At 38.5% G+C, this 15,057-nt stretch overlaps 3 protein-coding genes across 3 annotated transcripts; 2 read left to right on the top strand and 1 right to left on the bottom strand.

Annotated features, from left to right (window-relative positions):
- The first annotated feature begins 390 nt into the window (after positions 1-390).
- LOC106392864 (glutathione S-transferase T3-like) lies at positions 391-1,125 on the top strand. Its single transcript, XM_013833642.1, has one exon. The coding sequence runs from the start codon at positions 391-393 to the stop codon at positions 1,123-1,125; it is 735 nt and encodes a 244-aa protein (XP_013689096.1).
- A 5,350-nt stretch (positions 1,126-6,475) lies between these two features.
- Positions 6,476-7,745, bottom strand: LOC125582357. Its single transcript, XM_048749021.1, has 2 exons — positions 7,037-7,745; positions 6,476-6,954 (listed from the first exon to the last, which is right to left on the bottom strand). Exons 1-2 carry the CDS (start codon positions 7,743-7,745, stop codon positions 6,476-6,478), a joined length of 1,188 nt encoding a protein of 395 aa, XP_048604978.1.
- A 2,998-nt stretch (positions 7,746-10,743) lies between these two features.
- LOC106427306 lies at positions 10,744-11,529 on the top strand. Its single transcript, XM_048749020.1, has one exon. The coding sequence runs from the start codon at positions 10,744-10,746 to the stop codon at positions 11,527-11,529; it is 786 nt and encodes a 261-aa protein (XP_048604977.1).
- Positions 11,530-15,057: the final 3,528 nt, after the last annotated feature.

Here is a 15,057-nt window from a genome sequence, read left to right as displayed (position 1 = left end):
AGTAGAACTAGAACTAGAACGAGAACTAGATGTAGAACTCAACTAAACTACAACGAGAACTAGAACTAGAACTAGAAGGAGAACTAGAAGTACAAGTAGATATTTTTTAAACACACATTAATGATCTGTTGGTTGGTTGGTTGGTTGCTGTGATTAATTTGAATTGTACTTAGCAGGAGTTAATTGTTTCGCCTGATTTGATGTGTATCTGCTCATAGGTATCTAGTAGTTGTGTAATGGCTTGTGTAATGAATTTTGGTTGGTAAAGTTCTTTTAATTATCTCTCATTTCAAACGTAAAAACTACTTTAAAAATATAGTAACTCCACACTTAAAATTCACAGAAACATCTACACACCAACCCAAACCAAAACACCCCAAACCAAAAAACATGGACCCTTTTTCCCTTAACTCTACCGGGTTTGTAGACTCTGCTGAGCAAGGTGTTAACTCTCCCGGGTTAGTTAAGCCTGCGGAAAGGAGAAAGTGGTCAACCAAAGAAGGCCTTGTGTTGATCAGTGGTTGTTTGAACACCAGCAAGGATCCCATAGTCAGTAATGAACAGAAGTTGGGCTCGTTTTGGAAGCGAATAGGGGGGTATTTCAATTCGAGTCCTCAGCTCATTGGCTCTGCTCCTAGGGAGTGGGGTCAATGTAAGCAGAGGTGGAGAAGAGTGAATGAGCAGGTTTGTAAATTTGTGGGATGCCATGAAGCGGCGTTGAAGGAGCAGGCGAGTGGCCACAGTGAGAATGATGTCATGAAGGCGGCGCATGACATCTTCTTCAATGACTACAAAGTCAAGTTCACACTTGAACACTGCTGGAGGGAACTGAGGTTCGATCAGAAATGGAGATCACACGCTATCTCGAAGGAGAAAAGGAAGGAAGCTGATGCGGAGGTGGTGTCTGAGGAGGAAGAGGTGAGGCCGCCCTGTGTTAAGGCCAACAAAGCAGCGAAGCGAAAGAAGCCAAACCAGGCAGCTTTTGATCAAATCCAGAGCATCCTAGCTCAGAAAAATACCATCTCCAAACAAAAGATACTTCATCGCCTCGTATCCCAAAAAGTGGAAACACTTTCTGATCTGGAACTTGCTCGTAAGACTAAAGTCATCTCAGAAATGCTTTAGTTGGTCAGTAGAGCTTCATTGAATCTGTTAAGTAGTTTTGCTTGATTGAATGTGTTGTCTAAATGGTTTTATTACTTTTCTTTTGGTTGATTGAATATCTTGTCTTGTCTTTTGCAGGTCACGGGTTGTAGGACACGGTGTTGCAGGTCACGGGTGGGAAGGTGTTGCAGGTGAAGGTGTCTTTTCTTTGTTTCTATATGTTTAAGCCACGGGTAGTAGGTGAAAGTGTAGCCTTTTGTTTCATGCTACACTTCAGTCACGGATGTACTATGTCTAGACTTGATGTCTTTTGGTTTTGTTGTAACATTGATGTTGATTCACGGATGTAAACTTGATGTCTCTCTCTATATAAACTATGTGTTCCTAACTTGATGTTTGGTAAGCACAACAAACTTGTTTCTCTCTCAGTTCTCTTCTCTTGTTTCTCCCATTTCACTACAATAAAAGCGACAACAAGCTTCAAAAAAATTGAACAAACTTCTTTCTTACAACAAACCTCTGAACCATCTATCTTCTGTAACAACACACTTCAACAACCTTCTTTCTCATCGTGGTGGTCAAACAACAAGCTTCAAGCTTCAAACCAAAACAACCCTTCAAGCTTCTTTCTTCAAGGTATCAAGGTAAGTGAAACATTGATAGAATAAAATGAAAACAAAAGAGTTTATGAAAGAATATTATAGAATCCTTGATTAAATGTTATAAATTTTTGTTTATGAAAAGTTTTATACAATTATGTAAAAAATAAGAATTTGAAAAAAAGATGATAGAATACTGTTAAAAAATTATAGATTATATGAATACTGTTAAAAAATTGATTATGAAAGAAAATGATAGAATAAAACTGAAATCTCCTTTTGTCGTTTTAGGAAAAAAAATTACCAATGTCTTCCTCATCAAGTGATGAAGTAGATGAAGCTTTAGAAGAAATGGTCGACCAAGTAGTTGATAATTTCATCGACTCAATGGTTCATGCTCACCCGAACACGAGACGAGCTTATATCGAAAGAGATCGGGAACTAGGACACAATCAACTATGGAACGATTATTTCAAGGAAAATCCTACATATCTACCGGAAATGTTTAGGCGTCGTTTTCGAATGAACAAGCAATTGTTCCTTCGCATTGTCGAACGCTTGAGTAGTGAAGTTCCATACTTTCAGCAACGAAAAAATGCTCACGGAAGGTACGGGCTATCTGCCCTTCAAAAGTGTACGGCAGCTATACGTATGCTGGCATATGGTTAATCGGGAGATACATATGACGAATATCTCCGACTTGGTGAAAGTACATCACGTTTATGTTTGGAAAATTTCACTAATGCAATAATACAATTGTATGGAGATGAGTATCTACGAAGACCTACACCCGAGGATCTGCAACGATTACTCGATGTTGGAGAGGTACGGGGGTTTCCGGGGATGATAGGCATCATCGATTGTATGCATTGGGAGTGGAAAAACTGCCCAACGGCTTGGAAAGGTCAGTACACACGTGGTTCAGGAAAGCCGACAATTGTCTTAGAAGCTGTGGCATCACAAGATCTTTGGATATGGCACGCATTTTTCGGATTACCAGGTACCCTCAACGATATCAATGTTTTTGATCGGTCACCAGTTTTTGATGACATCTTACAAGGCCGAGCACCTAAAGTTAAGTTCAAGGTCAACAACCACACTTATCGTATGCCCTATTATCTTACTAACGGAATTTATCCAAATTGGTCAACATTTATCCAATCCATCCCACTTCCTTAAGGTCGTAAGGCAGAGCTATTTGCTGAACATCAAGAATCCTATAGAAAAGATGTCGAACGGGCTTTTGGAGTTTTGCAATCGAGGTTTGCAATTATTAAAAACCCAGCTCTACTATGGGACAAGGAAAAGATAGGAAAGATAATTAGAACTTGTGTCATATTGCACAATATGATAGTAGAAAACGAATGACACAGATACGCTCAAATTCATACATCTGAGTTTGAGACAGGAGAGTCAAGCAGAAGTTCCAAGGCCAAAAAGAGAGAAAGTATTCAGGTCGATAATATGTTAGGCATTCGCAGAGAAGTTCGAGATAGAGAGAAGCATGATCGTTTGAAAGCTGATTTAATGGAGAATGTATGGCAAAAGTTTCGTGATGAAGATGAATAATCTTTGTATTTTCTTGAAATCTCAAATGTATGAATTCTGAAATGTATTGAATAAAACTTTTATGTAATTTTTTTTATCTAATCTATTCTTAATGTATTGAATAAAAAGTTTTAAAATATTTTTATATATTATTATATTTTATTCATGAAACGTCAATATATTGAAAAGTTTTAAAAAAATTAAAAAATAATATTATTTTATTCCTATGAACCTTTTTTGAGGTTCACTAATGCAAGAACACAATAGATAGAGGTTCATCACTATTCAAGGACCCACCAAAAATATATTAGAAAAATCCTATGAACCCCAAGAGGGGGTTCACTAATGCGGATGCTCTAACATATTAAACATCTAATAATATGTTAAGTTTTCACAAGCTTGGAATTATCCAACATTCACCTCCTTAATTCCAACTTGAATTAAGGAGATCAATTTCTTGAACTCCGATTAAGCTCCTCATTTTCTTGAACATAATCCTTGCTAATGGCTTAGTAAGGATGTCGGCCTTCTGCTCAACACCCGGCACATGCTCCACTTCGATCTGCCCGTTCTCCACACTCACGAATGAAGTGATACTTCTTGAGTACATGCTTACTCCTTGCATGGAAAACTGGATTCTTGGTTAGAGCAACGGATGATTTGTTGTCGATCCTAAGCTTGACCTTCTCGCCTTCTTTGCTTAGTATCTCACTCAACAATTCCTTGATCCATATAACTTGCTTCGTTGCTTCTGTTGCTGCCATGAACTCTGCTTCGCATGATGACAATGCAACTGTCTGCTGCTTCTGCGATGTCCAAGTGATCAGTGATGAACCGTAGTAGATTGCATGACCTGACGTGCTCCTCCCGTCATCGAGATCAATGTTGTGACTGCTGTCACTATAACCAACGACACTACTTGACCCATCTCTCTTGAAGAACAGATTGTAGTTTGTTGTTCCTTTCACATACCGCAATATGTGCTTGATGGCTTGTCCGTGAGAGTCTCTCGGATTGTGCATGTATCGGTTAAGAACACCTACAGCGTAACACAGGTTGGGTCTTGTGTGAAGCAGATACCTCAAACATCCTACGATTCTTCTGAACTCGGTAGCATCTATCTCTCGTTCATCTTTAGCTTTTGAGATCTTCAAATTCGACTCCATTGGAATTTGAGTTACGTTACACGCTTCCATCTTCGTGTCACACAGGATTCCTTGAGCATACCTTTCTTGTTTTATTCTGATTTCGTCTGCTCCTTGAATCACCTCTATGCCAAGGTAGTACGTTAGCTTACCTAGATCTGACATCTCGAACTTCTTAGAAATCTCCTCCTTGAATTGCCTAATCACCTTAAGCGAAGTCCCTGTCACAAATAGATCATCAACGTAGATGGCTATGATCAAGATGTATCCTCCTTCAGTCTTGTGGTACACTGATGGTTCCTTCGTACACTTCTCAAATCTCATCTCCTTGGGAACCTGATCGAGTTTCACATTCCATGCCCTGGGTGCCTGGCGTAACCCATACAAAACCTTGTGTAACACATACACTCGATCCTCTTCTCCTTTCTTTTCGAAACCTTCGGTTGAGTTACATACACTAACTCCTTTAGATCTCCATTCAAGAAAGCGGTCTTCACGTCCATGTGATGTATCTCCCAACCGTTCGTTGCTGCGAGGGCTATTAAGAGCCGAATAGTCTCAATTCTTGCCACTGGTGCAAACACTTCCCCGAAATCTATTCCTTCTCTTTGTACATAGCCTCTTGCCACAAGTCTAGCTTATACTTGCTCACTGTACCATCCGCCTTTCTCTTAATCTTGTAGATCCACTTCAACCCTATAGGTTTCACTCCAGCCGGTCTATCCACAAGCTCCCATGTCTTGTTTCTTGTGATAAACTCCAACTCGGCCACCATCGCTTCAACCCATTCTCATACGTGTTCAGCTTCAAAATAGTTTTCTGGCTCGCCATCCACTGTGAGCAACAGCATTCCACTTTCTTGATCTGCAAGTAACACATAATCATCGAGATATCTTGGTTTTGTTATGGTTTGGCCTTGTCTAGTCACTAACGGTTGACCTCCACCGTCTTGGTTTGCATTGTGATCCGCATCTTCTTCTTCTTCCTCATCTTGGTTTATAGCTTCCTGTTCATGATCCTCACCTTGATCATTACCTTCTTCTATGTCACCCTCATGTGGAAGTTTAACCATGCTCGGTTCACAATCAGCTTGGTTTGTTGTAGACGCCCAGTCCCAAGCTTTCTCCTCATCGAAAATCACATCTCTACTCACCATCACCTTCCTTGTCTCTGGATCATAGAGTCTGTAGGCTTTGGAACCCGGCTCAGTTCCAAGATTGACCATACTCTTTGATCTCTCATCCAACTTCTTCAGATAAGGCCCAATGATTTTCGCATGAGCTACACAACCGAATATCCTCAAGGGCTTGATATTTGGTTTCTTCGATGTAAGACACTCGTATGGCGTCTGATTCTTCAAGGCTTTTGTAGGAACTCTGTTGATGAGGTAAGTTGAATGTCGTACAGCTTCATCCCACAAGTAGTTCGCCATCTTCATTGCCTTCAGCATACTTCTTGTTATTCCCATCAAGGTTCGGTTTCTCCTCTCCACAATACCGTTTTGTTGAGGTGTGTAAGGCGCGGTTAGGTGCCTTTTAACTCCATTCTCTTCACAGAATAGATTGAACTCAGCTGAGGTAAACTCTCCTCCTCTATCGGTGCGAAAGGTTTTGATGGTTGACCCTGTATGCTTCTCTACACTCTCTTTAAACCTTTTGAATCGATCGAATACCTCACTCTTCTCCTTCAATAGCATAACCCACATATACCTAGAGAAGTCATCGATCAAGACAAAGACATACTTATTATTTGCTGGCGTTGGTGGTGTGATTAGTCCACACAAATCTCCATGCAATAACTCTAATGGCTTTGTCGCACGAAACATGGCTTTGGTCGGGAATGACTGTCTGATCTGCTTCCCTGCGAGACATGCGTCACACACGCTTTCTTCGTGTGTTACACACGGCATTCCTATGACCATATCCTTCCTTAGCATGTTGTTCATCACTCCATTGCTTATATGTCCTAGTCGAGCATGCCACCTCCATGTAGCATCTACGTCCCTGACATGTAAACACTCCGGGTAGCTTATCTCCATAGGGGTCTTGTAGAGACGGTTTGGAGATCTTGTCACACGAACTAGCAACCTTCATGCGAATCTGTGAGCGTTAAGTAGACATCTTTCATGTTAACCTCACATCCGCTCTCTGTTTCTTGCCCAAGACTCAATATATTGTGCTTCAGATCAGGTATGTAGTATATGTCTTTGAGTGCCTTCTTCTCTCCAGTCTTGCACACAAAGGTAACAACACCCTTTCCTGCAATGTCAACACACGATCCATCACCAAACTTCACCTTCCCTTTGGTCTTGAGATTCAAACTCGAAAAGAACTCATTGTTCCCTGTCATGTGATTGCTCGCTCCATTATCCAAATACCAGACACTTGCATTGCCTTTGTCGATATCAAGATTCTTTGGAATCACCTTATCTTCGTTCAAAAACACCACCTCGTGTACATACAGTGCATCATCCTCTTCTGTCTCATTTAGGTTGGTTTCTTGATTCGTCTCTGTCTTCTCGGGACATACAGTTGCGTAGTGACCAGGCTTGTCACATTCTCCAACATATCAGCTTTGAACGATTCTTATTCGAGTTGTTATCTTCGGTGTGTGACGCACGGTTTTGGTTGTGTGACCTACCTCGACCTCTGCCTCTACCGTTCCTTCCTCTTCCTCTACCACGGGAATTCTCATAGCCCCTCTGACTATGCTCTTCATTGTTCGAAAACATCAGCTTCCCTTGGTCTTCTTTCTGAGTTTCTTCTCCTACACGCTCCTCGTACGCCTTAAGCCTTCCAACTATGTCTTCAAACCCTGTCGAGTTGAGATCTAGGACTTGCTCAAGTGATGCTACGATCTGGATATACTTGTGTCTCGGAAGACCCTTCAAGAACTTCTTGACCATCTTGGATTCTTCTATGTTTTCTCCCAAAGAGGTTTCTTTGGATGATAGGCCTGATATCTTCCCTGCGAAGTCATCGACCGTATCTGAATCATCCATCTTCAACCTATCAAACTCCGTCATCAATGTCTGAAGTCTCGCATCCCTTACACGATCAGCTCCTAGGTGTCGCGACTTGATGGCGTTCCAGATCTCTTTTGATGCGGTTTGTTCTCCCACCTGGAGAATCAAAGTCTCTGGAACAGATTGAAACAAAAGAGCTATCGCAACATCGTTCTTCTTTTGATCATCTGAACCGGGTTCGATCGTGTCCCACACTTCATGAACACGAAGTAGAACCTTCATCCTCATCGACCAAACTGTGTAGTTTGTCAATGACAACATCAGGCATTGGATGGATGTAGATCCAAAGTCCTTCGTGCGTGGAGCCCTAGTCACGTCTGCCATCTTGCTTACGCGATCTCTTGTTCACAAGCACCAGGATCTTAAGCTACAACTTAAGCTTAGATCGAGTCTCCAACCTGAGGCTCTGATACCAATTCAAATCTCTTAGAAACACAAAGAGTTATAAGAACAACTTTTCTTATTAGCTTTAGAAACTACTCAAAACTAAAGCTCTCAATATGTTTCTCTTAGATCATATGGAACACCTCTCCATTATACATATATTTATATGAAAGACAATTCCCTTTAACATGTGGGATATGGAAAACACAAATCTAACCTAAATAGAAACTTCATTTTCCTATTTCTAGGTTTCCTTATTGTGTTTATCTTAACATATTAAACATCTAATAATATGTTAAGTTTCCACAAGCTTGGAATTATCCTACATTGTTATTCAAACTTTTTTTCAAAAGCTAATGGAAGGTGATGACGCTGTGATCGTGAATGACTTTAACGTAACGAAGCAGACTTTTTTCTGATTAGGAGAGAACGCCAAAAATTGTTTTTCTTTAATTTTTTTGTATATTCTATACTTTCTTAAAGATAAATATCAACTTAAATCTCTTATTATTTTTCTACTATAAAATATTTATCAAAGTATATCAACATAAAATATAATTATGATAAAAAGTAATATATCCATAAATATGTAATGAAAATTAGTTTTTTAATATCAAATATTTTAACTGATACAAATTAGGATAAAATAGTATCATTTATATTTAATTGATGTAAAAGAAAGAGATAGTTACATCATTTTCTTATAATTGAAGTTAATACTAATAATTATGTTTTCGAAAAAATATATATAATTAGAATCACTTTTTAATCGATGTAAAATTTGTAACATTTGCATAAATGATTTTAATCCAGAATAAATTTACATCATTTATATAAATGATATAACTTAAAAATTTAGCATCAGTTTTATTAAAGTGACGCTAATCAAGATGAATTATATCAGTTAGTCAAAGTGATGTTAAATTTGTTAAAAATAACATCAGTTGTTATAACTGATGCTAAATTATCGATATTTTGTATCATTTACAAATAAATGATTGAAAGCTGTATTATTTAATTTTGTGATACAATTTAAGTGATACAATTGACATCTTTTTTTGTAGTGACTGTACATAGTGCAAGAAAATACGTAGTATCATACTCCCTCCGTTTTAGTTTAATTTTTATTGTAGAATAAAATTTTTGTTTTAAAATAAGTGTTATTTTAAAATTTCAATGCAAAATTTATTAACAATATTCTGTAATTTATTTTTATATTGGTTGAACAATGATTATGTGCATAGATAATAATGTTTTTATTTATAATATTGAAAATTAAATATATTTTGTAATCTATGTGCATAAACCTAAAATGACAAGTAAAATGAAACAGAAGAGGTATTAATATTAATCAACCATTGGGACAAGAATAGTTATTAGTGTTGAAATCATCACAATCAGTGTTATGAATCATGAAGTGGATGGTCCATAACCTAGACCATACAAGTTCAAGACTAGAGTCCATTGGAGGTTTACATCCAGCCACATGGAAGACCCATTCAACCTTAGTCTTTATGAGTTTGACCATGTCATTATGTAGAGTATCTTTGTAATCAATTCTCCATTTGACTCCACCTTGTATGAACCACTATATATAGTGGTGTAAGCAATAAGAAATATACAACACATTCTCACAAACCTTCTCTCAAATCTTAACACGTTATCAGCACAAAGCTCTCTCCACCTGAGCAAGCTCTCCGCCGGCGACCTCCTCTCCTCCGGCGACCTCCTCTCCTCCGGCGACCTCCTCTCCTCCGGCCAGCCCCACGCCGGCCACTTCTCCACGGATCATCTTCCTCTCTCTCTTAAGGTGGTCCATTCAGAATCCTTGTGGTGAAAAGGTAAAATAATCTAACCCTAAAATCTAAGAACACCACATATCTGAATTTTGATTATAAAGATCTATATGAATCTGAATTTTATATGAATCCTAAAACTTATAAAACAATAGAAATCTATAGATATTATAAAAGAGAAAAATCTGTAGAACTAAAATCATCTCAAATATTAATCTTGAATCCTTGATCTATATGAATCATGATTCTAAGAACCATTTGAATCATAAACAAAATTATTGAAAGATTGCAAATCCCCTTAGCTAAAAGCCATTCATAAAATCGGCTGCTCCTCTCTCCTTTTGTCATCCATGTTTCCGGATTTGATGAAAGATTAAAAAAAAAAAAAACCATGATTCAATCCTTTGATTGGCCTAATTACCAGATGTGAAATCATGAATGTATAATCTGGCGTAATCAAAAACCCCATCAAAATCCTCAATCTAAACTGATGTGATGTTTGCCAAATAAAATCGGCCATTATACACATCAAACTTTTTCTCTTGCTTGGTTTCACAACCAGCAAAATCCAATATCCAAAATTCAAAAAAAAAAAAATAATAATAAATAAATAAAACAATCATGATCACCATAAAGCCAAAATCGTTTTTGATCCTTTGTGATCAGTCAAAATCAGAATAAATGAAATATTAAAACCCATAAATGAAAATCTTTGACCATTGATGTCTGATTTTGAAAACTGAATTTTTTTTTTTTTTAAACTTTTATGATTGTTTAAATGAAAATCTTTGACCATTGATGTCTGATTTTGAAAACTGAAATTTTTTTTTGAAAAACTTTTATGTTTGTTTAAATGAAAATCTTTGACTAAAGTAAATATTTATTTCAAATATTATAAACTATAATCAAGTTTTTAAAATTAGTATATCATATAATAAATTTTAAATACTTGTTTTGAAAACATTTGATTATAAAGTTATAATTTGATCACATAGTTATTATTAAAACCAACCTTGAAATCGATTTTTATGATTGAATTTTATTAGTGATGATTGAAAAATATAAAAACATTTCAAACATTCAAAATCCCCATTGATCATCTTATTATGAATCCTTATCCCTTTATGGATTATTTGATTCAGATGTCGAAAATCAACAATCTTGAGTATGCTGCCCTCAATCTCTCCGGAGACAATTACCTTCAATGGGCACTTGACACCAAGATCATTTTGAAATCCAAAAACCTTGGTGCTTGTATCACTGATGGCAGTGAGTCATCTGAAAAGGATAGATACAGTGCGATCTTAATCATATGCCATCACCTTGCTGAAAGTCTCAAAGACCAATACCTCACTGTTGAGAATCCTCTGGAACTTTGGACAGAACTGAAATCCAGATATGATCACCAGAGGACGGTGCTCTTACCAAAGGCCCTATATGATTGGAGGAACCTAAGGATCCAAGACTTTAAGTCTGTGGATGAGTATAACTCGGCTCTATTCAAGATAGTCTCAAAGTTGAACCTGTGTGGAGAGACTATCACTGATGCTGACATGTTAGAGAAGACACTCTCTACATTCCACACAAGCAATGTTTTGCTTCAGCAACAATACCGAGAAAAGGGTTTCTCCACCTATGCAAATTTGATCTCTTGTTTGTTGCTGGCTGAGCAAAACAATGAGTTACTCATGAGGAATAGTGAGATGAGGCCTCCTGGTGCTAAGGCATTACCCGAGGCACATGCGGCCATAGAGCCAAAAGATGAGTCTCCAAAGAAAGAGTCAAACCATGGCCGTATGAGAGGCCGTGGAAGATTGCAAGGTCGTAACCGTGGGTTTCAACCACGTGACCGTTGGTTTCAACCACGTGACCGTGGGTTTCAACCATGTGAACACCTTGGTCGTAGCCAAGGCCGAGGATATGGCTGAGGTAATGGCCGAGGGTATCAACCTAGCCGTGGGTATAAGTCCGACTTCAAAACCCATGGCTCGACCAAATCTTCTTGTCATCGGTGTGGGATGGCCAATCATTGGGCCAACCGATGCAAAACTCCCAGTCATCTTGTTAAACTCTACCAGGAGAGCATAAAGGGAAAGAACCATGTGGCCCATTGGGTCCATCATGATGATGAGAATGATCTCGACCATGAGGATGTTCAAGCCCCGTGGGTATAAGTCCGACTTCAAAACCCATGGCTCGACCAAATCTTCTTGCCATCGGTGTGGGATGACCAATCATTGGGCCAACCGATGCAAAACTCCCAGTCATCTTGTTAAACTCTTACCAGGAGAGCATAAAGGGAAAGAACCATGTGGCCCATTGGGTCCATCATGATGATGAGAATGATCTCGACCATGAGGATGTTCAAGCCCATGACAATGATGATCAGACTGAATTTGAGACTTCAGATATCCTTAAAGAGGCCAATTAAGATTTCGACATCATGTTGTTTTTGTCTTTGCATTTCCCTTTGGCTTTATGTTTTTGTTCTACTACTTTGAAATAAAGTTCTATCTATGAAATAAATTTGATTTTATATATCCAGTTAAACTTCCTAAGAACATTTAAACAAAGCCAAATAAAACATTCTTATACTTAAGAAATGTCTAAGATGATGATCCTTGTCTATTTTTCAGAAATGAAAGAAGACAAGAACATGCTAGTGGTGGATAGTGGATCAAGCCACACTATATTAAAAGACAAAAGATATTTTGTTAACCTCACCCTAAGAAGTGCCAATATCAATACTATAGCAGGCACAACCAGTCTTATTGAAGGCCATGGCCAGACCCACTTAATGATGCCTAATGGCACGCATCTAGAAATTTCTGATGCATTATATTCTCCTAAATCAAAGAGAAATTTGTTAAGTTTCAAAGACATTCGTATGAATGGTCTATATGTTGAAACTAAGGGCGAGGGAAAGAAAGAATTCCTTTTGATTTATGAAAATGCCCAAGGCCATAAGAAAGTCCTAGAGACTATCCCTGCTATATCTATGGGCCTTTATTGTGCCCATATAATCTTGATCGAGGTTAATGTCACAATGACTAAAGAGTTCAGAGAAGCCTTTAACCAATGGCACGACAGGCTCGGCCATCCTGGTTCGGCTATGATGCGTAAAATGCTCTTGAACTCAACTGGTCATTCCTTGAAAGATAGGAAAATTCTCCCTAATAGCTTCCCATGTGTTCCATGCTCACAAGGGAAATTAATAATAAGGCCATCACCTGTAAAGGTGGTTAAGGAAACATTAAACTTTCTGGAAAGGATTCAAGGCGATATATCTGGACCAATACACCCATCTTGTGGAACATTTCGATATTTTATGGTCCTCATTGATGCATCGACCAGATGGTCGCATGTTTGTTTATTATCCACTAGAAACCTGGTATTTGCTAGATTACTGGCCCAGATCATAAGACTGAGAGCCTACTTTCCAGATTTTCCACTTAAAACTATTCGTCTTGACAATGCTAATGAATTCAATTCCCAAGCTTTTAGTGATTATTGTATGTCCATGGGGGTAAGTGTGGAACACTCCGTGGCACATGTACATACACAGAATGGATTGGCCGAATCCTTCATTAAAAGAATCCAACTCATAGCTCGACCATTACTCATGAGGTCGAAGCTTCCAGTATCAGCTTGGGGACATGCGGTATTACATGCTGCTGAATTGATATGCATAAGGCCATCTAGTGAACACAAATATTCTCCATCCCAATTACTCTCGGGTCATGAGCCAGACGTGTTCCATATCAAAACATTTGGATGTTCTATGTATGTTCCTATTGCACCACTACAGAACAAAAATGGGACCTCAAAGGAGGATGATAATATATGTTGGATTTGACTCTCCCACCATTATTAAATAGCTTGAGCCAACAACAGGAGATTTGTTTAAGGCCAGATATGCAGATTGTCATTTTGATGAATCTGAGTACCCAACATTAGGGGGAGAGAATAAAAAGTTGGGCAAAGCAATAAAATGGAATCAAACATTCCTATCATGGCAAGATCATCGGACTCAATCATGTGATTTAGAGGTCCAGAAAATAATTCATTTGCAAAAGCTAGCTAATCAATTGCCTGATTCCTTTGCTGACCCGAAAAGAGTGACTAAGTCCTATATACCAGCTTGTAATGCACCAATAAGTATTGATGTCCATGATGGACACAATCAAGTGGCTACAGAGTCTAAAGCACGTCTCAAACGTGGTAGACCAATTGGTTCCAAAGATAAAGGACCTCGGAAATTAAAGAAAGGTGCAAAAGAAACCGAGGTCATAGATTGTCCAGACAAGGCCGAAATGGCCATCCCTAAGGTACCAACCAATGAGACTCGGGACGCCGAGCCTCATGGTACTGAAGGTGCTAATGATGAGATCTCAATTAATTATCTTATGTCTGGGACAAGATGGAACCGAAAAGATGTCGACATCGATAATATATTTGCTTATAAAGTAGCCCTTGATATGATGGACTTAAATGAGGATCATGAACCCACGTCTATTCTAGAGTGCACTCAAAGATCTGATTGGCTCAAATGGAAAGAAACCATAAACGTGGAGTTAGAATCATTAAAGAAAAGGAATGTCTTTGGATCGATTATCCTGACGCCTTCTAACATTAATCCAGTGGAATATAAGTGGGTATTTGTGAGGAAGAGAAATGAACATGGTGAAATTGTAAGATACAAATCACGGCTTGTAGCACAAGGATTCTCAAAAATACCAGGCATCGATTATGAGGAGACATACTCCCCTGTGGTGGATGCAACTACATTTCGCTTTTTAATAAGTCTGGCCGTCAAAGAAAATTTGGATATGCGGTTGATGGATGTTGTAACCGCATACCTTTATGGTCCACTGGATAATGAAATATATATGAGATTACCAGAGGGTATTGAGCTTAAAGATAACAAAGGTTCTCGAGAAGAACACTGCATAAGGCTGAACAAATCCTTATATGGACTTAAGCAAAGTGGTCGAATGTGGTATAATCGTTTAAGCGAATACCTTGCCAAAGTAGGCTATAAGAACGACCCTATCAGTCCATGTATCTTCATAAAGAAGTTTGCAAACAATGGATTTGTTATCATAGCAGTGTATGTTGATGATTTGAACATCATTGGAACCTCTGGGGAAATCACCCAAACAGTTGAATATCTCAAGAAAGAGTTTGAAATGAAAAACCTAGGTAAAACCAAAGTCTGTTTGGGGTTGCAACTTGAGTATATGAAAGGAGGAATCCTTGTGCATCAAATAGCATATGCTGAAAAAGTACTCAAGAGATTTTATATGAACCAGGCTCACCCATTGACCAGCCCAATGGTCGTGAGGTCCCTTGATTTGGACACGGACCCATTCGGTCCTAAGAAGGACGATGAGGATGTCCTGGGTCCAGAAGTGCCATACCTTAGTGCCATAGGAGCATTAATGTATTTGGCTAGC

The sequence above is a fragment of the Brassica napus genome, chromosome C2 (assembly GCF_020379485.1).
Source record: "Brassica napus cultivar Da-Ae chromosome C2, Da-Ae, whole genome shotgun sequence".
NCBI lineage: Eukaryota > Viridiplantae > Streptophyta > Magnoliopsida > Brassicales > Brassicaceae > Brassica > Brassica napus.
This window is presented reverse-complemented; position numbering and strand designations above follow the sequence as displayed.

Coding starts and splice junctions, on each gene's coding strand:
- LOC106392864 (XM_013833642.1), top strand. CDS start 391: ATGGACCCTTTTTCCCTTAACTCTACCGGGTTTGTAGACTCTGCTGAG.
- LOC125582357 (XM_048749021.1), bottom strand. CDS start 7,745: ATGGCAGACGTGACTAGGGCTCCACGCACGAAGGACTTTGGATCTACA. Junction 6,955..7,036: donor CGGTAGAGGCAGAGGTCGAG/GTAGGTCACACA, acceptor GATATGTTGGAG/AATGTGACAAGCCTGGTCAC.
- LOC106427306 (XM_048749020.1), top strand. CDS start 10,744: ATGTCGAAAATCAACAATCTTGAGTATGCTGCCCTCAATCTCTCCGGA.